The following is a 26,611-nucleotide window of genomic DNA, read 5'->3' on the forward strand; positions in this document are numbered from 1 at the left end:
TTACAGATCCCCTATGCTTTACATTGTTTATCTTGTTATTAGTCCCACCCTTCAGCTCCATTCAACCCCTCCCATCTGTCTCTCAACATCATCCATTTCGGATTTCTACTTGCCATATATTTTTCAACTGTGCTATGATGCTTCACAAAATAATTGAACCTTCCTATTCTCATAGCTTCTACAGATTGTAAATTAAAAATAAACATTTTTGCTATAATAATTATTATATTATTGATTGATTGACTATGGCTTTTCAAATCACCCAGTATTGCTATCTGTAGTGTTAGTTCTAGGCAAATGTTGAAATTCTTCAGCCATTCCTGGAACTGTGACCAAAAATGAGCTACATATGGACAATACCAAAATAAATGATCTAATGACTCTGCCTCCTCACAGCAGAATCTGCAGAGCTGGGAAGATTGTATCCCCCATATATATAACATTCTATTAGTTGCAAGAATTTTGTATAGTAATTTATATTGAAAAATGCAAAGTTTTGAATCCGGCGTTGTTTTGCGTATCAATTCATAAACCATGTGCCATGGAATGGGTACATCGAAAATCTCTTCCCAACTATTTTGCAATTTATATGGCACAGCTGTCAGTTTTTTGGTCCTTAAATTAAATTGGTATATGTTTTTATTTATCACACTTTTCTTTAACCATTTATGTTCTTTACGACAGGGCCGACAGGTTCCTTACTTTTTTCCCCTTCTACTTGCCTCTTCCATTTTTGTGGTAATGCTGCAATTAATTGGTTGTAATTTTGGGTAGAGCAGACATTTCCATATGTCTGTGTTAGCTGCATGTGCGACAACTCCACCAGTCCTATTTATGATATCATTCACTAAATTTATACATTTTTTTAAAATTTATTCGATAAATACAGTTTTTTTTATCAATTAGTATATTTGAATTTAAACACAATATTTGTTGTACTATTTGTTCCGTCCTTTCAGGTGGATTAAACTGAAATTGCAACCAACTTTCTAAGGCTTGTTTAAAAAAGAAAGATATTTTGGAGATTCTTTCCTTTTCAAACAACTGAAAGTGAGCAGGTGTAATCTGAATAAAGGGGAAAAGGCCCTTCCTGAATATAGGATGAGAAATTCGTACCAATTGACTAGAGAACCAGTTTGGATTTAAGTATAACTTTTGTATGACTGATGCCTTTAGTGAGAGGTCTAATGCTTTAATATTTTATAATTTCTGCCCACCGAATTCATATTTTATCTGGTTAGCCGTTCCAAATAAAATTGAATATTTTTTGTTCATATAATTTAAAAAGCAGGTCACTAGGTGTAGGCAAAACCATAAGCAAATAGGTAAACTGTGATATAACTAAGGAGTTAATCAGGGTGATTTTTCCACAAATAGACAGGTATGTTCCTTTCCATGGCAGCAAGATCTTATCTATTTTTGCTAACTTTCTATAAAAATTTATTGGAGTGAGATCATTTCTTTCTTTTGGGATTTGTATACCGAGTATGTCTACATCTCCGCCAGACCATTTAATTGGTAAACTACATGGTAATGTAAAATGTGCATTTTCTAGTGATCCAATACGTAATATGGTACATTTATCATAATTTGGTTTTAATCTAGATCCTCTAAGAGGCTGTGGAGAGACTCCAATTGTGGTTTTAAAAGAAAACATGAATCATCAGCGTACAATGACACCTTAGTTTTTAGGCCACGGATTTCTAATCCCTTAATATTATTGTTTGATCTAATCTTTGCAGCTAACATTTCGATGGCAATAATAAACAGATATGCCGATAGTGGACAACCTTGTTTTACTCCTCTAGATAGTTTAGAGACTTACCCAGAAAGATTAGAGACTTGCTCTTAGAGACTTACCAAGAAAGATTTGCAGCTGTAATCACTGCCAAAGGTGATTCTAACATGTATTGACTCATAAGAATGCTGTGGTAGCCATGCTGGTTGTGTGCCTTGAATTCTAAGTAAATCACTGACCGTGTCACCAGCAAAGCACCATCACACTTCCTCCTCCATGCATCACCGTGGGAACCACACATGCGTCGGTCATCCGCTCACCTACTCTGCGTCTCACAAAGACACGGCAGTTGGAATCTCAAATTTGGACTCATCAGAACAAAAGGATAGATTTCCACCGGTCTAATGTCCATTGCTCGTGTTTCTTTGCCCAAGCAAGTCTCTTCTTCTCATTGGTGTCCTTTAGTAGTGGTTTCTTTGCAGCAATTCGACCGTGGCCTGATTCGCGCAGTCTCCTCTGAACAGTTGATGTTGAGATGTGTCTGTTACTTGAACTCCTTGAAGCAATTATTTTAACTTATGCTCTGCAGCAGAGGTAACACTGGGTCTTCCTTTCCTCTGGCGGGCCTCATGAGAGCCAGTTTCATCATAGCACTTGATGGTTTTTGCGACTGCACTTGATTGACCTTCACGTCTTAAAGTAATGATGGACTGTCGTTTCTCTTTGCTCATTTGAGCTGTTCTTGCCATAAAATGGACTTGGTCTTTTACCAAATAGGGCTATCTTCTGTATACCACCCCTACCTTGTCACGAAACAACTGATGACTCAAACACATTAAGAAGGAAAGAAATTCCACAAATGAACTTTTAACAAGGCACACCTGTTACTTGAAATGCATTCCAAGTGACTGCCTTATGAAGCTGGTTGAGAGAATGCCAAGAGTGTGCAAAGCTGTCATCAAGGCAATGGGTGGCTACTTCGAAGAATCTCAAATGTAAAATATATTTTGATTTGTTTAACACTTTTTTGGTTACTATATTATTCCATATGTGTTATTTCATAGTTATTCACAGGTATTCATGAGGCCTATGGATAAAAAATATTTATCAGCATGAATTAGATTGAGCAATGAATGCCCCACTTTAGCTTCAGCTGTTGTATGAGCACATTTTTCACTGGCTGTCCACTGGTTTCACAAACATTGATTGATAGGCAGCTTAAACTTCTTGAATTCAACCAATTTTGGGTTAAAATACACATTTAGATTTGTGAACAGCCATCCACAACAACCACAATCCGTAAGGTGCAAATAGCTATATGAGAGAGCAGCAGTGTTATTCACATCAATGCTCTATGTGGATATCAATAATTACTGATATCATCTCGTCGTAGACTACACCACTGCTGTCATCCTTACCTCCAAGCGTTTATTCAAGTTGCATAATCTTTGGATGCTGGCAGCACTCACTCCAATGGAAGACATAGCTTGGACTGTAGCCTACAAAAGCCTATTCCTGCTCTTTTCCCGCGATCCATCAAACCCATTTGGAGTGTCATCATAGTGGTCTCTGACTTGTGTTTACAAACTTAAACTTGCACCTTTTTCCAATGCTGATTTTAATGTCCTAGGGTAAACAGAGAAGTGTCAAAGATATGTTTTTGAAAACCTCCTTTCTGAATTTAAAAGTAATCATTTAAAGGTAATATTTTTCCTGGTAACATAATGGATTACAGTTACTGTTTCTTTGTAATCCTTTACTACCCAACCCTGCCCACTTTGTTACATCACAAAATGTTGAAAAAGTAAAGGGGTCTGAATACTTTATGAAGGCACTGATGTAACATGTTTGACCATTTTGTTGTGCTCAGTCTGAACATCCAGGAACCATCCACAGTTAGATAAAGGAGTTGAATTGTCCACATGTAGTGCTGCATTGCATTCTGCTTTGTCAGTCATGGGCTTATCTCCAGGGGTTTCCGGACCTCACCATCACATGATGCTTGTTAATTGTGCCCAGCTGTTGGAAATTGGTGCGGATCCAGATTGTTTGATACTCTCTTTTGAGATTGCATTTCTGCTGTGAGGCCCAAATAACATTAGTGAAAATGACATTTTCATAAACAGTATTCTGCAAGTGGAGGAATATCCTGACCTGCGTCATTAACCTACCTAGTAGGATAGCAGTTTTCTCTGATCCTACATGTTAGCTGAGATTCTCCTTTTAACAATCAGTCTAATAGTGTTAAATGTAACTGGTTCCCTAATTAATAGAGAATATATTTGTTTGTGTGCTTTTTTGTCATTAGTTAGTGAGGAGATAGTGTGTACCACATGAAATGCCTGGGTCCCTGAAACAGATGGTGGCTGTATTGTTTTTGGTGTGAAATGCAGCAAGGAACATCAGCAGAGGGGATTAAGACGCAGGCAGGAATCCAACAGCATCAGCGCTAACTAATCAGGGTAGGCCGGGGCCCCATGGAGGAAAACATTAAGTATTTTGGACAAGAGATGGAGGGAATAGTCAGCTAATGAAGATGAATGGAGGGATGGAAAGTGGCTGCCCTATCAGAAAAAAGTGTGTGGAACTTGAGGCTTGTTTATGAAAGCTTTTCAGAATCTCTGCTGCTTTCCAGGGTGAGGGAGGTGGCCTTATCTGTCCCTGACTACACCAGGGAAACATATCCACTGATGCACCTCTTTTTCATAGTAATGGCGCCTGTATCTAATGATCTAAACTCAAGAGTCAAGTACTAATATTGTAGATCACTCCTCTCAAGGGATTTTATGATGAGTCTCTAAATGTGTTTGTCAATCAAACTATTTTATGATCTTGGCAATGTCAATTATCTTGGTCAAAATCAATTATATTTTACACTCAACGAGGATAATCATTGCATTTTAGCTTCCTTTTTCTCTACTTTTTTTATTTGAGCTTATTCATTGTGCTGATAAGTGGAGCAATCTTTCTATCATATCACATGACCAAGGTGCCTTTCATGCTAGCCCTGCCATTATGGTCATAAAACGCTTGAAATTGATCACACATCCCTGTTAATATAGTTTTTAATAAAACTCTAATGCTAAATAATTGCTTTATTACTGTCACGTATGTGACCAGAGCAGTATTTCCTTTGGCTAGATGCTGCTTTAATTTATATGCCCGGTTGACAGTGTCATCTGATAGCTTTTGCAATGGCCTGATATTCCATGATTCAATTACGCGCTCATGGTCCTGGTATACAGGTTAGCTTGTTGGGATTTAATAAGAGAGCTATTAAAAATATGGATTTCTCTGGGCAAAAAAATGTGCAGCTGTTATCTGTTACATATTGTCTGGTTTAAAATGGATTCCAATAAGAACAACACAGATATCCCATTCATCACGGGGACATTGCATGATAAACATCAAAACAAATGCAAAACTGAAAAGGTTCAAAATTAATTATCTCATGTTATAGAGAAGTTAAAACACATCTTATTCGGGCTATGTTATAGAGAAGGTATAACACATCTTATACGGGCTATGTTATAGAGAAGTTAAAACACATCTTATTCGGGCTATGTTAGAGAGAAGTTATAACACATCTTATACGGGCTATGTTATAGAGAAGTTAAAACACATCTTATACGGGCTATGTTAAAGAGAAGTTATAACACATCTTATACGGGCTATGTTAAAGAGAAGGTATAACAGACATCTGGATTTCATTGATAGAGAAAGGGGGGATCAGTTATGTTATTGAGCTTCAAAATCATTACACGTTTGTTGTTGTTCATTTCATCAGTGTACTTACTCAGTTTTGACGTTTGGCCTGGTGAATTATTTACAAAGTCTTTATTGTTGGTTAGATTATGCCATTTTTTTAGGGGGTAGATCAGCGCTTCAATATTGAAGATAGATTGTGACTTCCATCAATGTAATTGTCTGAATAATTTCCAATCCCCCATAAACAGTTTTGTAAAAACAGTACCAGTCAAAAGTTTGGACACACCTACTCATTCCAGGTTTTTTCTTGATTTTTTAAAACAATTTTCTACATTGTAGAATAATAGTGAAGACATCAAAACTATGAAGTAACACATATGGAATAATGTAGTAACCAAAAAACTGTTAAACAAAGTAGCCACCCTTTGCCTTGATGACAGCTTTGCACACTCTTTGCATTCTCTCAACCAGCTTCTGAGGTAGTCAAGTGGAATGCATTGTTAAAAGTTAATTTGTGGAATTTCTTTCCTTATTGCATTTAAGCCAATCAGTTGTGATGTGACGTGACAAGGTAGGGGTGGTATACAGAAAATAGCCATTTTATGGCAAGAACAGCTCAAATAAGCAAAGAGAAACGACAGTCCATCACTACTTTAAGACATGAAGGTCAGTCTATGTGGAAAATTTCAAGAACTTTGAACGTTTCTTCAAGTGCAGTCGCAAAACCATCAAGCGTTATGATGAAACTATTATATTTGAAGGTATGACCCAGGTTAAGACAGTGTTGAAAAAACAAACGTTTGTTCTTTAAACAAGGGCAGGCAAACGATAGGTCAAGGCAGGCAGGGGTCAATAATCCAGAGAGGGTGTAAGGTACTGGAACAGCAGGCGGACTCGGGGTTAGGTCAGGCAGAGGTCGGTAATCCAGAGTAGTGGGGCAAAGGTACAGGACGACAGGCAGGTTCAGGGTCAGGGCAGGCAGAACGGTCAGAACCGGGAAACTGGAAAACAGGAGCAGGGAAAGAAAACGCTGGTAGGTTCTACGAACAAAACAAACTGGCAAAAGGCAAACAGAAAACACAGGTAGAAATACACAGGGGATAATGGGGAAGATGGGCAACACCTGGAGGAGGGTGGAGACAATCACAAAGACAGGTGACACAGATCAGGGTGTGACAGAAACTGGCTCTCATGAGGACCGCCACAGGAAAGGAAGACCCAGAGTTACCTCTGCTGCAGAGGATAGGTTCATTAGAGTTACCAGCCTCATAAATCGGCAACTATTTGCACCTCAGATTGGAGCCCAAATAAATGCTTCACAGAGTTCAAGTAACAGACACATTATAACATCAACTGTTCAGAGGAGACTGTGTGACTCAGGCCTTCATGGTCGAAATTGCTGCAAAAATGAGTACCTCATCAAGGCAAAGGGTGGCTACATTGAAGAATCTCAAATGTAACATATATTTTGAATTGTCAACACTTTTTTGGTTACTACATGATTCCATGTGTGTTATTTCATAGTTTTGATGTCTTCACAATTATTCTACAATGTAGAAAATAGTAAAAAATAAAAAAATAAAAAAACCTGGAATGAGTAGGTGTGTCCAAACTTTTGACTGTTACTATAAATAACATTCTATTGGTTGTAAGAATTTTGTATAATCATATAAATTGAAAAAGTTTTGAATCCAGAAAATGTCTTCCCAACTATTTTGCAATCTATATGGCACAGCTGTACATTTTTTGGTTCTTAAATGAAACTGGTATACTTTTTCATTTATCACAATTTTATTTAGCCAATTTGGGTCATTAATGCAGGGCCGACAGACAAGTTCCTTACTATCTCTCCCTTCAACCTGCCTCTTCCATTTTTGCGGTAATGCTGCAATTATTTGGTTGTAATTTTGAGTAGAGCTGACATTTCAATATATTTTTGTTAGCTGCATGTTTGACATAAATCCACCAGTCCTAGTTATGATATAATTTGCATTATACCTTTTGAATTTTTTTTATCCCAAAATATTGTTTTTTTTTAATCAATTAGTATACTTGAGTTTAACCATAATATTTGTTGTAATATTTGTTAAGTCTTTTCTGGTGGATTAGATTATGCTCTTTATCCTTTCAAAGAATCACAGCACTGGGAGACCAAAGTTCTTCGTATAGTCGGCCCCTAATATCATAACTGTCATTTAAAACACAGTTATACGACACTCTAGGTGTAAAATAAATCAATAGCTAATTCTGTATCCTGCTGTGTTCTGCCTTTGGAGTATACTGTAATATTACTTGAAGATTAGCCATTGAATTGTTGTCCAATAGGAGGAAGAACCTCTGACCACAATGGCTGTTATGTCTCGGCTTATGCAAACTCATTAGCACCATACTGCATTCAGCACTCATTAAATGCTGTGTACTGATAAATATTACGTTTGTGTTCCTTTCACTGTTCCCTCAAAGCTGGGGAGAGTTGGGTGACAGGTGTGGGGGATCTTGCATCTCTTCATATTTATGACTTGGCTGTCCTGTTGGATAGCAGATGGGTTCTTCTGCGAAATGACTGATATTGCCTTCTAGCTGCTGCAATCTATTCCCCTCTCATTCTTACATTAGAGGTACAGTAGTCTTATCGCAGTGCAAAATTGAATCTGATTCTGCTGCCAAAGACTTATTATAGAGATTCCTGGCTGACTGACACAACTGATTTTGAGAGCTATTTGTCATTTTAATAGACGAGTCCCCAAACTTGTGTGCCATTAGGAATGACAGTATGTTGTATTCCGTGGCCATTCATGTCTCATTCACCCAGATGTAGTAAAACCATATGTAGAGACTGCTTTGTGATGCGTGTGCTTGTTTTATCTGCATGCAGAAACAGATGCCTGAATCTGTTCAAGTGTTGTGTTGAAAGAAACGCACTTATTTCTAAAGAGCCACTTGGAGTGTCTGCGATATGAGTTTATTATATTGCACTATATTATTTTATCTCTTTCTCACACTTCCTCTCTCTGCCATTGTAGTCTTACTGTTAAGGCCCAAAGCATTATCAGTTGGAGCACGGTGGAGTCCTTGCCTTTCTAAACATTTTGAATGAGCGGGCATTATGTTCATATTCAGGGTTATAACTCTTCAATGTGCTTTGTCATATCTGCTATTCCGTTAGGCTGCTAGAAGGATTATCAGGCTATGACTTATTGTCAGTGATCTGATATACCTCCTCCTCCTCAACACCTCCTTTTTTGATCTGTCCGTATTCATCTCACTGCATTCTCGCTGCATTCTCTCTATCTCTCCCATTCATCTCTCTGCTGATTCATTATTTACCACATAAAAGTGGAGTGAGAAGGTACTCCCAGAATCAAAGTGTGTGTCTTCTATGGCGAGGCAATGGAGAGGGATGTGTGGCGGACCTCGGCGGCGCTGAAGGATGGCACCACTCATCCATTACGCTCTCAGCGGCTGACTGAGCCGCACAGTTCCCAACTGCATTTATCCCTCACGCTTATTCTCCAAAATGGACCTGTCACCAGGAATCGCTGTTTCTCCCAGAAATACAGCATTGTCTCCCAGGGAGGTTTGATTTCTGAAACCTGTCGTCTCTGTTTCAGACACGGGCCTCCTGCAACAGGACGCGGCCAGACAGACTCTGGAGGAGAAGCTACAGCCTAATCTCCATGTGTTGGGGCTCCTCTTCCTCAGCAAGCCTATGAGCCATGCCTTCAACTTCATCCTACTCTTCCAGTTGTAAGTTACACTAATACAGACGACTACAGCTAGCTGCCATATTAAAGAAGTCCAATGACAAAATAACACATCAACTTGGACCATAGGGAAATAAATAAGGCCTACTCAGTGGAGGGAAATGAAACTTAAAAGTGTTCTACAAAGTTAGATTAAGATTAGATTCTAATGGATCACTCAACACATTTCAGATATCCATGAGGAGATTATAACATGCTCCAATTGTATAGATTCTTCTAATTAAACAAACAACATGTATGATACCAAAGCCCAGATACAGTGGTGTCAGGGGGCTTCAGTTATTCCCCTGTACCACATCAACCATGTCCCCTGGCATGTTACTACCCATCGTTTCAATTATCAACATTTGTCACCAGCTCTCTTAGTGTCAGCAGCCTCCCATCTATTATGCCCCATGTTTTACACCTTGAGAAATGTGTTGGCTCTGCAGAAAAGGCCAGCAACTGTCTTTGTGAGAGAGGGGATTTCTCAGAAATACAGACTCATGGCTGGATTCCCTCTACCTGGCCTTAACAGTGTTTATGTAGTACAAACTAGTGCCCATTCGCAATGTCAATTAGTCTGATAATTGGAAGCATTTAACCATTAATAGGAGTCTACTTGATATTTTTATTCAATCAAAAAAAAATCTGAAGTTCTGCATTGGAAGGCTTCTCATGTACAAATTGGCCTCAGCATGGTGTTCGTGTGAATCCTTAGCATTTTGTTCAAATATTGATACAGAATGTGTCTGCTACTGTACCTCCATCATTTTTCCCTTGGAACACTCTTTATCATGGGTAGTGAATTTACCTTTTTCATATCTATGAATCCAAGCTACGCCTATGCCTTGTGGGCATATGTGCTGCATCTAATTTGGGCCATGCTTTTCAATGATGTCATTTAATCTCATGCCTTACTGCATTATTTAATGGTAAGACCCTGTGGGGACCAGCTAATGAATCACACCCTGGCAGGCAGGCTGACTTTGTGACAGAGTGGTAAAGTTGTAACTCTGCATACAATGCATTCGGAAAGTATTCAGACCCCTTCCCTTTTTTCCAAATTTTCTTACTCTAAAATGTATATAATATTTTTTCCCTCATCAATGTACATGTAACCGATGTGAAATGGCTAGCTAGTTAGCGGTGGTGCGCGCTAATAGCGTTTCAATCGGTGACGTCAATCGCTTTAAGACCTTGAAGTAGTGGTTCGCCTTGCTCTGCAAGGGCCGTGGCTCTTGTGGAGCGATGGGTAACGATGCTTCGTGGCTGTCAGTTGTTGATGTGTGCAGAGGGTCCCTGGTTCAAGCTCAGGTTGGGGCGAGGAGAGGTGCGGAAGCTATACTGTTACATACACACAATACCCCATAATGATGAAGCAAAAGCATTTTTTAGAAATGTTAGCAAATGTATTAAAAATAACAAACAGAAATACCTTAACCTCTCTACGGTATGTGGGACGCTAGCGTCCCATCTGGCCAACATCCAGTGAGATTGCAGAGCTCCAAATTCAAATACAGAAATACTCATTATAAAAATTCAGAAAACAAAACATATTTTACATAGGTTTAAAGATTAACTTCTTGTGAATCCAACCACTGTGTCAGATTTTAAAAAATGCATTGAATAGAAAAATAAAATAAAAAATGTAAAAAAACTTCCTGAATGGATTTTTCTCAGGTTTTCACCTGCCAAATCAGATCTGTTATACTCACAGACACTATTTTAACAGTTTTGGAAACTTTAAAGTGTTTTCTATCCAAATCTATATGCATATCATATATTCTGGGCCCGAGTAGCAGGCCGTTTAATTTGGGCATACTTTTCATCCAAAATTCAGAATGCTGCCCCCTACCCTAGAGAAGTTAAAGTAGTGATTGACTGTAATTTCTCTTTGCTTATTTGAGCATTTTGTTATTTTGTATAGTTTGTTTAAGTGTTCTTCGTTTTCATTAAAGAAGAATGTATTCAAATCACGCTACGCTTTGTTCTCCTCGTTATAACGAACGTGACAGAATAACCCACCAAACAAGGACCAAGCAGCATGAAAAGAAGGAGCAGCGTATGATGGAGCAGACAGCATGGACATGGGACGAAATACTGGACGGTAAATGATCCTGGACGTGGGAGGAGATACTGGCAGGAGAGGATCGCCTACCATGGAGGCAGGTGGAGATGGAATGGCGACAATATGTGGGTACACGACTAGCATGGAAGCCCGAGAGGCAGCCCCAAGATTTTTTTGGGGGGTGGCACATGAGGAGATTGGCTGAGTCAGGTAGGAGACCTGAGCCAACTCCTCATGCTTACTGTGTTGAGCTTGTAACTGGTCAGGCACCGTGTTATGCAGAGATGCGCACGGTGTCTCCAGTGCGCTATTCTAGCCCGGTGCGTTCTATTCCAGCTCCTCGCATTGGCCAGGTTAGAATGGGCATCCAGCCAGGAAGGAGGGTGCCGGCTCAGCGCTCCTGTTCTCCAGTATACCTCCTTGGACCAGGATATCCTGCGCCGGCTCTGCGTACTGTTTCTCCGGTGAGTCTGCACAGCCCAGTGCGTCCTGTGTCAGTGCCCTGCATTTGCAGGGTGAAAATAAACATCCAGTCTGGACGGGTTGTGTCAGCTCTACACTCCAGACCTCCAGTACGCCTCCACAGTCCAGTACGTCCTGTGCCTGCTACCCGCACCCGCACTCGCCCTGAGGTGTCACCAGTCCAGTACTCCCTGTTCCTGCTCCTCACACTCGCCCTGAGGTGCGTCACCAGTTCAGTACTCCCTTGCACTCTCCCTGTGTCCAGAGCGTCTGGCGACAGTACCCAGTCCAGAGCGTCAAGGGTGTGTCGAGGGTGATATGTGTTTTTTCTCCTATCTAGGGTTTTTGTATGTTTATGGGGTTCCCCCAGTCTAGGTGTTTTTATGTCTATGGTTGCCTAGATTGGTTCTCCATCAGAGGCAGCTGTTTATCGTTGTCTCTGATTGGGGACCATATTTAGGTAGCCATATGCCTTGGATAGTTTGTGGGTTATTGTCTATGGTTAGTTGCCTGTGTCTGCACTCGTTATATATAGCTTCACGTTCGTTTTGTTGTTTTGTATAATTTGTTTAAGTGTTCTTAGTTTTCATTAAAGAAGGATGTATTCAAATCACGCTGCGCTTTCGTCGAACTTGACAATAAGGCTGTAATGTAACAAAATGTGGAAAAAGTAATGGGGTCTGAATACTTTCCGAATTAACTATAGATGTTCCCCCTCACACACACACACACACACACACACACACATACACACACACCCACACGGTGCCTTTAGAAAGTATTCATACCCCTTGACTTAATCCACATTTTGTTGTTACAGCCTGAATTCAAAATGGATTGAAAATATGTTTGTTTGTCACTCACCTACATACAATATCCCATAATGACAAAGTGAAAACATGTTTTTATAAATTTGGGCATTTATTGAAAATCATACTGAAATATCTAAATTTACATAACTATTCACACCCCTGAGTCAATAATTTATAGAAGCACCTTTGGCAGCAATGACAGCTGTGAGTCTTTAGTCTAAAAGCTTTCCACATCTGGATTGTGCAACATTTGCCCATTATTCTTTTTAAAATTCTTCAAACTCTGTCAAATTGGTTGTTGATCATTGCTAGACAACCATTTTCAGGTCTTGCCATAGATTTTCAAGTAAATTTAAGTCAAAACTGTAACTCGGCCCCTCAGGAACATTCACTGCCTTCTTGATGAGCAACTCCATTGTAGATTTGGCCTTGTGTTATAAGTTATTGTTCTGCTGTAAGGTGAATTGATCTCCCAGTGTCTAGTGCAAAGCAGACTGAACCAGGTTTTCCTCTAGGATTTTGCCTGTGCTTAGCTCCATTCTTTTTCTTTTTTATCCTGAAAAACTCCCCAATGATTAAAAGCATACCCATAACATGATGCAGCCATCACTATGCTTGAAAATATGGAGAGTGGTACTCAGTAATGTGTTGTATTGGATTTGCCCCAAACATAACACTTTGTATACAAGACAAAAAGTGAATTGCTTTGCCACATTTGTTTTGCAGTATTGCATTAGTGTCTTGTTGCAAACAGGATGCATGTTTTGGAATATTTTTATAGTGTACAGCCATTAACCTCTCTGGCATATATGGGACGGTAGCGTCCCACCTCCCCAACAGCCAGTGAAATTGCATGGCGCCAAATTCAAAACAACAGAAATCCCATAATAAAAATTCCTCAAACATACAAGTATTTTATACCATTTTATACCATAAAGATAACCTTCTTGTAAATCCAGCCACAGTGTCCGATTTCAAATAGGCTTTACGGCGAAAGCACACCAAACGATTATGTTAGGTCAGCACCTAGTCACAGAAAACCATACAGCCATTTTCCAGCCAAGGTAATTGCTCACAAAAATCAGAAATAGCGATTCAATTAATCACTAACCTTTGATCTTCAGATGGCACTCACAGGACTTCATGTTACACAATAAATGTGTGTTTTGTTTGATAAAGTTAATCTTTATGTCCAAAAACCTAATTTGAAATGGGTGTGTTATGATCAGAAATGCATTGTCTCAAACAAACATCCGGTGAAAGTGTAGAGAGCCACATCAAATTACAGAAATATTCATAAACATTGATAAAAGATACAAGTGTTATTCATGGAAATATAGATAAACTTCTCCCTAATGCAACCGCTGTGTCAGATTTCAAAAAAGCTTTACGGCGAAAGCACACCTTGCGATTATGTTAGGTCAGCGCTAGTCACAGAAAAACATCCAGCCAGAAAAGTCAGAAATAGCGTCATAAATATTCACTTACCTTTGAGGATCTTGATCGGAATGCACTCCCAGGAATCCCAGTTCCACAATAAATGTTTGATTTGTTCGATAATGTCCATCATTTGTCCAAATAGCTACTTTTGTTAGCGCGTTTGGTAAACAAATCAAAAGCGTGACCAGCCTGTGGCACTCTGCCAGACTCCTGACTCATTCCCCTCTCATTCGGCTCCACTTCACAGTAGAATCCTCAAACACATTTCTAAAGACGGTTGATCTAGTGGAAGCCTTAGGAAGTGCAACTTGACCAATATCCCACTGTGTATTCGATAGGGGCTGAGCTGAGTTGCCTGCCATATGAGTTATGTTATACTCATAGACATCATTCAAACAGTTTTAGAAACTTCAGAGTGTTTTCTATCCAATACTACTAATAATATGCATCTATTAGCAACTGGGACTGAGGAGCAGGCAGTTTACTCTGGGCACCTCTGGGCACCTTTTCATCCAAGCTACTCAATACTGCCCCTGCAGCCATAAGACGTTTAACAGTCTGATGGCCTTGAGATAGAAGCTGTTTTTCAGTCTCTCGGTCCCAGCTTTGATGCACCTGTACTGACCTCGCCTTCTGGATGATAGCGGGGTGAACAGGCAGTGGCTCGGGTGGTTGTTGTCCTTGATGATCTTTTTGGCCTTCCTCTGACATCGGGTGGTGTAGGTGTCCTGGAGGGCAGGTTGTTTGCCCCCGGTGTTGCGTTGTGCAGACCTCACTACCCTCTGGAGAGCCTTACGGTTGTCGCCGAAGCAATTGTCGTACCAGGCGTTGATACAGCCTGATGGGATGCTCTCGATTGTGCATCTGTAAAAATGTGTGAGTGTTTTTGGTGACAAGTCAAATTTCTTCAGCCTCCTGAAGTTGAAGAGGCGCTGTTGCGCCTTTTTCACCACGCTGTCTGTGTGGGTGGACCATTTCAGTTTGCCTGTGATGTGTACGCCAAGGAACTTAAACTTAAAACTTTTCCACCTTCTCCACTACTGTCCCGTCGATGTGGATAGGAGGGTGCTCCCTCTGCTGTTTCCTGAAGTCTACGATCATCTCCTTTATTTTGTTGACGTGAGGTTATTTTCCTGACACCACACTCCGAGGGCCCTCCCCTCCTCCCTGTAGGCTGTCTCGTTGTTGTTGGTAATCACTGTAGTGTCTTCTGCAAACTTGATGACTGAGTTGGAGGCATGCATGGCCACTCAGTCATGGGTGAACAGGGAGTACAGGAGAGGGCTGAGAACGCACCGTTGTGGGTCCCCAGTGTTGAGGATCAGCGGGGTGGAGATGTTGTTTCCTACCCTCACCATCTGGAGGCGGCCCGTCAGAAAGTCCAAGACCCAGTTGCACAGGTTGGGGTCGAGACCCAGGGTGATGACTTTGGAGAGTACTATGGTGTTGAATGCTGAGCTGTAATCGATGAACATAGGTATTCCTCTTGTCCAGATGGGTTCGGGCAGTGTGCAGTGTGATTGCGATTGCATCATCTGTGGACCTATTGCAGCGGTAAGCAAATTGGAGTGGGTCTAGGGTGTCAGGTAGGGTGGAGGTGATATGATCCTTGACTAGTCTCTCAAAGCACTTCATGATGATGGAAGTGAGTGCTACAGGGCTATAGTCGTTTAGCTCAGTTACTTTAGCTTTCTTGGGAACAGGAATAATGGTGGCCCTCTTGAAGCATGTGGGAACAGCAGCCTGGGATTGGGATTGATTGAATATGTCCGTAAACACACCAGCCAGCTGGTCTGCGCATGCTCTGAGGACGCGGCTAGGGATACCGTCTGGGCCGGAAGCCTTGCGAGGGTTAACACGTTTAAATATTTTACTCACGTTGGCTGCGGTGAAGGAGAGCCCGCAGGTTTTGGTAGCGGTCAGTGGCACTGTATTGTCCTCAAAGCGAACAAAGAAGTTTAGTTGGTTTAGTTTAGCTGGTCTGGGAGCAAGACATCGGTGTCTGAGATGGGGCTGGTTTTCTTTTTCTAGTCCGTGATTGACTGTAGCCCCTGCCACATACTGTCTGAGCTGTTGAATTGCAACTCTACTTTGTCTCTATACTGACGTTTAGCATGTTTGATTGCCATGCGGAGGGAATAGCTACACTGTTTGTATTCGGTTATGTTTCCGGTCGCCTTGCCATGATTAAAAGCAGTGGTTGGTGCTTTCAGTTTTGCGTGAATGCTGCCATCACTCCACAGTTTCTGGTTGGGGAAGGCTTTAATATTCACTGTGGGTACCACGTCACCGATGCACTTGCTAATAAAGTTGCTCACCGAATCAGCGTATACATCAATGTTATTGTCCGATGCTATCCGGAACAAATCCCAATCCACGTGATCGAAACAATCTTGAAGCGTGGAATCCAATTGGTTGGACCAGCGTTGAAGAGACCTGAGCACGGTCGCTTCCTGTTTTAGTTTCTGTCTATAGGCTGGACGCAACAAAATGGAGTCGTGGTCAGATTTGCTGAAAGGAGGGCGAGGGATGGCTTTGTATGCATCGTGGAAATTAGAGTAGCAATGGTCCAGAGTTTTACCAGCCTGGGTCGTGTATTCGATATGCTTATAAAATTTAGGGAGCCTTGTTTTCAGATTAGCCTTGTTAAAATCCCCAGCTACAATAAATGCAGCTTCAGGATATGTGGTTTCCAGTTTACATAGAGTCCAATGAAGTTCTTTCAGGGCCCTCGAGGTGTCTGCTTGGGGGGGATATACACGACTGTGATTATAATTTGATTGTGAGGAATTCTAAGTCAGGTGAACAAAAGGACTTGAGTTCCTGTATGTTGTTATGATCACACCACTACTCGTTAATCATAAGGCATACATCCCCGCCCTTCTTCTTACCAGAGAGATTTTGGCGCAATGCGTGAAGAAACCGGGTGGCTGTATCGACTCTGATAACGTATCCCGAGTGAGCCATGTTTCCGTGAAACAAAGAATGTTACAATCTCTGATGTCTCGCTGGAAGGCAACTCTTGCTCGAATTTCATCTACCTTGTTGTCAAGAGACTGGACATTGGCGAGTAGTATACTTGGGAGCGGTGGGCGATGTGCCCTTCAACGGAGCCTGACCAGAAGACCGCTCCATCTGCCCCTTCTGCGGCACAGTTGTTTTGGGTTGCCTACTGGGATCCAATCCATTGTCCTGGGTGGTGGTCCAAACAGAGGATCCGCTTTGGGAAAGTCGTATTCCTGGTCGTAGGGTTAGAAAGATGACATTGCTCTTATATCCAATAGTTCCCCCTGGCTGTATGTAATAAGACTTCATATTTCCTGGGGTAACAGTGTAAGAAATAATACGTTAAAAAAAATACTGCATAGTTTCCTAAGAACGCGAAGCGAGGCGTCCATCCCTGTCGGCACCAAACACAGAGAACCAGAGCTGTTGCCAGAGAATTTAATGTTTATTTCTCTACCAATAACCGCCTCCAATGTCATTTTAGAGAATTTGTCAGTATGTCCAACCGGCCTCACAACCGCAGACCACGTGACGCCACGCCAGCCCAGGACCTCCACATCCGGCTTCTATAGTTGCGGGATCGTCTGAGACAAGCCACCCTGACCGCTGATGAAACTGAGGAGTATATCTGTCTGTAATGAAGCCGTTTTGTGGGGAAAAACTCAGTCTGATTGGCTGGGCCTGGCTCCACAGTGGGTATACCTGGCTCCCAAGTGGGTGGGCCTATGCCCTCCCAGGCCCACCCATGGCTGTGCCCCTGCCCAGTCATGTGAAATCCATAGATTAGGGCCTTATGAATTGATTTAAATTGACTAATTTCCTTATATGAAATGTAACTTAGAAAAATCTTAAAATGTTTGAATGTTGCGTTTATTTGTTTTCAGTATAGATACTTACAGTCGATTTGGGTTACCAATCTATGGGACATTGCAACTCAATATGTTCGCATAGCCACGGGAAGTAGGGGTGCTGAATCACCCCCTGATATATCAAAGAAAACAAAAATCCACCAAATTAGTACACTAAGCCTTTATGACTCCTGTATGAGCGGAGAAAAATACTCGTCAGCAGACAGCAGTAGCTCTCCAGACTGAGGTTTGGCCACACGTGTTTTATACAATTGCCTAACAGGTATTTTACTTTGTGGGGGGTTAAGTGCCTTGCACAACGACAGGAGATGGTACAAGGGATCAGAGAGCAGCCTCCCACTGTCGATACCATATTACACTTACTGTTTTATATGTACATAAAAAGTAAGCGCCAATTGTTGGTCATGGAAATTTCGTTAAGAGTCATGGAGAAGTCATAGAAAAGTCATGAAATTCCAACTGTCAAAATGTGAATGTGTAAAGCGTTGGTACCCAGGCGCTAATGTGTCTCTCTCCTCATTGAATGAATGACATGAATTGATGAATAGGTGATAGAAACCAGATAGAAACTGATAATTGTGCACTTGAAGGAACTGAATGATGAAGAGGATGATTACATTTAGAACAATAGTCTAAGAATTGCTCTTCCTTTGTCCCACGTGCACACCCGGAAAAATACATATTTTTTTGTTTCTAATTTGTCAGAAGAATCTGTAACTGGACTGTAGCCTATTACTTAATATAACTGGTGTTACACTGTAATGTTTTTATTGTAAGAGAATCAAAAACATTCTGTTATATTCCATTATATTCTTAAAATATATGTGTTGACTGATGTAACGGGTGTCAGGTAGATTGTGCCTACCAGAGAAAATATTGATTTCTCCTTTTGGTTTGGGAGGGAATGAGTGACGTCTGGTCCGTCAAGTCTACACCAATAAAAAAGACTTAATTAAAAAGACATTGGACATAACTTCAAAACAAATGTGTTATTTTGCTTGGGTTGTATTAGCAACATAAATTATCACACACACAAAATAATATAACAAATAATGATCTCTGGTTCCTACAGAAAAGTCCTGTACCTTGGGCCTAAAAGAGTCCAGCCCGGTAAAGCAGTTCAGGGAACTCAAGTGACCTTAGTCACGCAATGTTTGTCCGTTCATACAAGTGTAGCGTAAACCCAGCGTCTCTTTTCATACAATCAAAATATCAAACTCTTTTACCACACAACCATAAAGACTATCAAATCTCAATATGTCATCAACTACAACTAATCACATAAATCATCACGATATTACCACACCAAAACAAATAAAATACCGTATGCAAAAAAAGTTATAGTCAGTCAGTAAGTCAGACAATCCAATCCGCCAACAGAGTAGAAAGGCCATGAAGAACCAGCGGAGACCAACTGAGATGTGTAGTCCAAAGGAAGCAATGAGTTGATCTGATCCTGGTTAAACTTGAGACAAGACTTTTAAATACAACAAAACAAACGGAGGAAAGAATCTTCGGAACTGAGGGTTGAACACATCCTCATTCGCACTACCATCACAAACCCCACTTTTGCTCAGCTGATGCAGGCTATTTAATTGGGAATTGAAGGGGAAGTGCCCTATTGGAAGGAGAAGCACTGAGACGGTTCAGACAAATTCAGGAGCGTCACACTGAATATACTGTTGGGTTCTGAGAATATAAAATATTCTTATTCGTCGAGGGAGAGAGGGGAATGAATAGCGTTTACATTCTGTCCGGATATGGTAGTGTTAATTATCAGGTATCCTATTGAAATATTGAGTGCTAGGGTCTAGACTCTAGAGGGTCTGCACCTGAAGTTAATGGTTATCTGTAGAAGCAATGTATATGATCAGTGCAATTAAGCTTGGTTGTACTGAGTGTAGGTAAAACGATCACATGTGGCAGGCACTGATAAGGGGAGAGAGCCGTGGATTAGCGATGAAGGGGGTCGAGGTCAGGTCAAATTCAGGGAGAAGGTAGTGTTAAGAGAAGGAGGAGATTCCACCCCAAATTGGGGTATATATACCACCTCTGGTGGAACCATGTCTTTGTCTGTTCAGCTGTTTTGATCCTTTGTGAGGAATAAACTTGGTTTAAGCTTTCATAGTGTCCTTCGGTTTCTTACTTTGATATTTAGAACCTAACAATACGCAAGTGATGTCTGATAAATTAACAAGTTGATGGTGCACTCAAAGAAGCCTCAGCTGCTAAGCACAGATAAATTAAACTCAAAACATGCTATTCTGTTATATTGAAATATATTGCACGCTATACTGCGGTATGACGCAACTTTTAAATGAGTAGCCACTGTACTAATGTTTTAAGGAAGACCTAGAGACAGCCCTAGACAGCCTCAGGGGAAGGAAGGACACACCTGCTGGGACCCTGCAGCTTCTCGGGAGTTAACATGGAAACTCCTAAAATGTCACCAGTGGCCAGCCCGCTGGGCTGATGAAGATCTTTTAATAAAGACAAAAAGGTTAATGAAGGCGAGGCACTGGAGTGCGTTATCGCTGGTCTCTCTCTCTCTCTCTTTCTCTCCCTTTCCTCTGCTGTCTGTGACTAAGGGGAAGACTTGACCTTGTAGGATCAGAACACTAAGTGGATTTTTAATCCATCCCGTGCCCTCTAGACTGGCGGGGAGCCGCCAGTTATTTATAGGTGAAATGTCATGTCTTTCCTAACGAACACTTCTTATTTTTCTCCTCAAAATAATGGCCCGTCCAGTCAAATATATTCTGCACAAATGAGGAAACGAGCATTAATCAGCTGACTTCATTTTGTAGGTGGCATTATTTATAACGCTGGATTTGCATAATGAGATTATTTTGTTCTGATCAATAAACCATTCAGAACATTGGTCCTATGTGGTAGGTAGTATGCCTTAAAGCTTCAAAAACCTTGTTATTTTCCATTTTATTGATTTATCTTGTGTCATTGAGTTTATACCGTAATATTCTGGCCTTTCAGTCCTTGATACCAAAGCATATGTGCCTTTTTATTTTGCCTGGTTAAAGAATAAATACAGTACATGAACCACTGCTCCCTTTCAGATGTTTTTTTGTCAATGAGAATCACGCCACCGGACACAAGCGCTAACCAAACTGTCGGCAGTGATCTTCAGTGTAATGTTTGGTTTATTACTCTGGACTGGCCCCCTCTCTGTTGATGGAATGGGCCTTGTTATCAGCATTTAGACAGCTCTCACTAACGCCTTCTCAATCGATACCCCCTTCATTGTGTTCAAGGGGCTTAGTAGTCGATCAATGCTCAGCTGTGTGACCCCTCTTTCCCCTGCCTGCTCCTAAAACAACCATCACTACACCTCAACACTGCTACTGCATAGTGCTGCCTGCTGACGGTGGCCTTGGGATGATAGACAGCATTGTTAAGTCAATTCCCTGTTCCCACCCAGCATCTACATTATCTATACAGTATCTCATTCTCCTTCATCATCAACTAGCTCATTCTTCATCATCCTTTATCATCCTCACTCTGTCTACTGTATGTCACAAATCAAAACGTCATCTTCTTAATTTGATGTTTTTTCCTGCTCCATGATTCGATTTTGTGGCCTGAAGCCTTTCAAAACACAATGTTCACATATCACACCCTCAAAGATGATACCGTTGTTTCCGATGTGAAAAAGAAAACTGTAAGATATCTATAAGATATGAGCTTGTCTTTCTGTCACTTATTTGAAGTCCAAGGTACTTGTCTTGTGGTAACTTTACCTCAGTCTGTTGAAGGCACTGTGCACAGAACAGATTTCCTGCTTGATGTCAGTTTGAGTACCGGTAACTCGTCACTGCACACTTGAGTGAAACAGACACTAATTAGTTTGATGAAGTGAGGGCTTATAAATAACAAGTCCCCTCTCTCTGTTCTCAGTGTGTCTATTGGGATCAGCTATGTCCTAGCTGGCAGTGAGGCCTACGCCGCTCTTCTACATGTGAGGTAAGTCTGCAGTGCCAAAAAACACAAGGGCAGTGACAGACATATCATAATGGTCAAAATATTGTCTCATTATAGTGTGTGGGTAGTTTCCATGTTCTACTGTTTACTCTTTACCCCTTTTGAGGTGTAAGTACTTCTCATTGTCTTTGCCAATTATGACTTCAATAGGCCAGATGAGTGATTAACTGGGGTAAATTAGGGTTCAAATTTTAGGATTAGGGCCATATCAGTAAAGCTAGACCATTTGGCTAACAAGGTCTTCTTTATCTTATTGGCAGTGCAATTGACAGCCTTCAAACATAACACTTAGCTTGAGTTGTGCTGTTATAACACTAGACTATTTTGAGAATATCGTAATGGCTGTCACTACATAATTTCCCAGGTAAATTGATTGGGAATTTAGCCATTACACTGGGGTTAACACCCATTCTCTTACAATAAGTGAATAACAGAAAGTCAGGACACTCATTTAACATCACCCTACACAGGACAACGTCCCCAATCACTGCCATGGGGAATTGGGATATATTATTTATTTTAACCAGAGGAAAGAGTGCCTCCTACTGGCCCTCCAACACCACTTCCAGCAGCATTCCAGGGACCGACCAGGACCAACCCTGCTTAGCTTCAGCAGAAAGCCAGCAGAGGGATGCAGGGTGGCATGCTGCTGAAGCTAAGCAGGTTTGGTCCTGGTCGGTCCCTGGAATGCTTCATTCCCCATTAGTACATTAAGCGTTATATACTGAGTGTATAAAACATTAGGATATAATATTGAGTTGCACCCCCTTTTGCCCTCAGAACAGCCTAAATTTGTCGGGGCATGGACTCTACAAGGTGTCGAAGCGTTCCACAGGGATGCTGGCCCGTGTTGACTTCAATGCTTCCCACACTTGTGTCAAATTGGCTGGATGTCCTTTGGGTGGAGGACCATTCTTGATACACACAGGAAACTGTTGAGCGTGAAAAACCCAGCAGCTTTGCAGTTCTTGACACAGTCAAACCTGTTCACCCTCTGAATGGTATACATACACAATCCGTGTCTCAATTGTCTCCAGTCTTAAAAATCCTTCTTTAACCTGTCTTCTCACCTTCATCTACACTGATTGAAGTGGATTTAACAGGTGACATCAATAATGGATCATAGCTTTCACCTGGATTCACCTGGTCAATCTGTCATGGAAAGAGCATGTGTTCCTAATGTTTTGTACACTCAGTGTGTACGTACCTGCACACCTCAAGCAAATTAGAACACAATGGTTTTTAATAGTAAGTCTTACATTTTAGTTGAGATGTAAGGAAAGCATAATTAAGACTACACCATGATGTTTAAACACGAACATAAAACATTGTGGCTTTTTGTATTTTATTTATATATTTATTGGATTCGGGCAGTAGGTCCTTGTGAATATCACTCCTCATGTTTCTGTAATTTTGTAAGACTGTTTCTCTTTAAAGTCTTAGTCTTTAGAAAGCTTTGCTTTGAATAATTCATTCCCTTTTATCATTACTCTAAATGTTTTACTTTTAACTCATATTTTAGGTTTCTCCAGTAACTACTGTCGTAACTGAAAGGATTACGGCCTCTGTCTGTACGATAAAAATGTATTTTTGCACAACTTGAAACACCACAACTTAGAAATGCACTCATTATATCTTGCCCAAAGGCAGGGTCTCTTTTTCAGTATAAACACCGGTTTTACAAGAAGAACAAAACAGAAATAATACTTTATACAATATCTGAGAAATCTTTTTGATATAGAGAATACATTATTTTTGTTTTTCTCACTACACATATCAAGATTCACATTGTCATATATTCATGAAAAATAAATGGTATTTCTTTAATCTATTCATATGACAACATATAAAATAGGTGCTTCTTTTTCTCCAACATCTTAGAAATGAAATCAAAGGTGCCCTTTCAAAAAATAACCGGTAAAATTCAAGTCAGTATCTGTCAGGTTCCATGTTGAAGTGGCCATCAGTATTCAGCACTAGCTCCACACATAAACAGGAAAATTGAATAAGCAGACTCTGGTAGCCTCTCCAAGAACAGCATACGGTATCTTAATTCAATAAAAAAGTGCCTCTAATTGCAACCTGGTGCTAGTTTCTGTCATTTCTGCTGGGTCTGTCCTTGAGATAATTGCGTATCTCAATCTCTTTTGCCAGTTCTGTTGGGCCTCTGATGGGAAATGGTGATAATGTTTGAGGAAAAGGATAGTTAGTTCTATGTATAGACTTTCACACACTGTATTCCCAGGTTTGATGACTTGTTTGTTTGGATGTTTATATTTGTTATTCGAAAATATCTTAACCTCTTATGTGAAAGAGTGTGAGGTAAATCACCGAGGCTATCTAAAATCACAACAGGATTTGATCTCCTAAACTTGCCTTTTACCTCTTAAAAGTTGCTCTGATGTTCCTTTTGCCCTTGAGTTAGGTGGAGCTCGGAGTACAGAGCTTTTTCATTTTAATTAAAGCACTTCCTCTAGCTTTCCTCTGAAAACATACACTAGAGACAAATTCCACAACAAGAAATAATACTCTGTTATCAGGCTGAAAGGATCCATTTATCTACCAAGCAACCAAACCATGAAAGCACTTTAAAGTTCCTCGGATATGAATAATTAATCTGTTTATTTATCTGGGAAAATTATCCCTAAACGCTTTGAGCTGTGTTATTGCTTACTGCTATCTCCTCCTCTCCTCTTGGTGTGGCCTGCTAGAGTATTTCATTTGAAAAGTGCTTTGTGAAGAGGGGCCCTGGGATGGCAGGCTGATGAATCTACACAGACATCTAGCCTCACTTTATTATCATACTAACATATATCCTCCTGCCTCTGTTTAGTCTGAAAGGGCATGGATTTGAATAGCCAAACTGCCCAAGAGTAGTAAGTCAGTAAGTAATAAGAGTAACACTAATGGGGGATGTTACTGTTGTAAAGCTATTCAGAGTTATTCCTGAGAGCTATTTATTGTTTTTCTGTGATGCAAAAATGTATAGTTTATGATTTAAAAGGGGTGAGTTCATTATCTTCTTATTTAGCTTCCTGCTATATTTCTCATTAGTTAGTAAATGCCAGCCTTAGATGTTTCTTTTCCAGTGAGCTTGTAGTGAGCGATTCAGTGATTCAGAGTCCAGGTTTTAAGAATGGTTCTCGTTTCCCTTATGGCGGTATGCCCTATCATGCTACTCTGGTGTGGTGTTAGCTCCAGCGTGCAGAAATAAGGATGTTATAGACAAATCCACACTGTCAATACTCCCACCTGGCCTGTGGATGCTATTATTTCACACTGTCACTCTCCCCACACAGCCTACAGTGCCTTTGGAGTATTCAGACCCCTTGATTTTTTCCCACATTTTGTTACGTTATAGCCTTATTCTAAAATTGATTACATTTTTAAAAATCCTCAGCAATCTACACACAATACCCCATAATGACAAAGCGAAAACAGTTTTTTTGAAATTTTAGTGGCGCAGTGGTCTAAGGCACTGCATCTCAGTGCTAGAAGCGTCACGACAGATCCTGGTCCGATTCCAGGCTGCATCACAACCGTGATTGGGAGTCCCATAGGGAGGCGCACAATTGGCCCAGCGTTGTCTGGGTTAGGGCTTGGCTGGGGTGGGCCGTCATTGTAAATAAGAATTTGTTCTTAACTGACTTGCCTTGTTAAATAAAGGTTAAATAAATTAAAAACCCGAAATACCTTATTTACATAAGTATTCAGACCCTTTGCTATGAGACACGAAATGGATGTCAGGTGCATCCTGTTTCCATTGATCATCCTTGAGATGTTTCTACAACTTGATTAAAGTTGATCTGTGGTAAATTCAATTGATTGGACATAATTTGGAAGGGCACACACCTGTCTATATAAGGTCCCACAGTTGACAGTGCATGTCAGAGCAAAAACCAAGCCATGAGGTTGAAGGAATTGTCCGTAGAGTTCCGAGACAGGATCTGGGGAATGGTACCAAAACATTTCTGCAGCATTGAAGGTCCCCAAAAACACAGTGGCCTCCATCATTCTTAAATGGAAGAAATTTGGAACCATCAACTCTTCCTAGAGCTGGCCACCCGGCCAAACTGAGCAAGAAGGGCCTTGGTCAGGGAAGTGACCAAGAACCCAATGGTCACTCTGACAGAGCTCCAGAGTTCCTTTGTGAAGATTGGAGAACCTTCCAGAAAGACAACCTTCCAGAAGGACAACCATCTCTGCAGCACTCCACCAATCAGGCCTTTATGGCAGGGTGGCCAGACGGCAGCCACTCCTCAGTAAAAGGCACATGATAGCCCGCTTGGTGTTTGCCAAAAGGCACCTCAAGACTCTCAGACCATGAGAAACAAGATTTTCAGGTCTGATGAAACCAAGATTGAACACTTTTGGCCTGAATGCTAAGCTTCGCATCTGGAGGAAACCTGCCACCTTCCCTATGGTGAAGCATGGTGGTGGCAGCATCATGCTTTGGGGATGTTTTTCAGCGGCAGGGACTGGGAAATTAGTCAGGATTGAGGCAAAGAAGAACGATGCAAGTACAGAGAAATCCTTGATGAAAACCTGCTCCAGAGGGCTCAGGACCTCAGACTGGGGCAAAGTTTCACCTGCCAACAGGACAACGACCCTAAGCACACAGCTAAGACAATGCAGGAGTGGTTTCAGGACAAGTCTCTGAATGTCCTTGAGTGGCCCAGCCAGAGCGCGGACTTGAACTCGATCAAACATCTCTGGAGAGACCTGAAAATAGCTGTCCAGCAACACTCCACATCCAAACTGACAGA

At 41.0% G+C, this 26,611-nt stretch overlaps 1 protein-coding gene across 1 annotated transcript in view; it reads left to right on the forward strand.

The window, feature by feature from the left end:
* si:ch211-51h4.2 (uncharacterized) overlaps positions 1-26,611 on the forward strand; it is a 91,993-nt gene that overhangs the window by 4,108 nt on the left and 61,274 nt on the right. The window contains exons 6-7 of the mRNA XM_021604126.3: positions 9,058-9,193; positions 21,762-21,827. Coding sequence (XP_021459801.3) covers positions 9,058-9,193; positions 21,762-21,827 — 202 coding nt within the window. The remainder of the gene's footprint in view (positions 1-9,057; positions 9,194-21,761; positions 21,828-26,611) is intronic.

The sequence above is a fragment of the Oncorhynchus mykiss genome, chromosome 5, assembly GCF_057628025.1.
Source record: "Oncorhynchus mykiss isolate SJ-2025 chromosome 5, ASM5762802v1, whole genome shotgun sequence".
Lineage (NCBI taxonomy): Eukaryota > Metazoa > Chordata > Actinopteri > Salmoniformes > Salmonidae > Oncorhynchus > Oncorhynchus mykiss.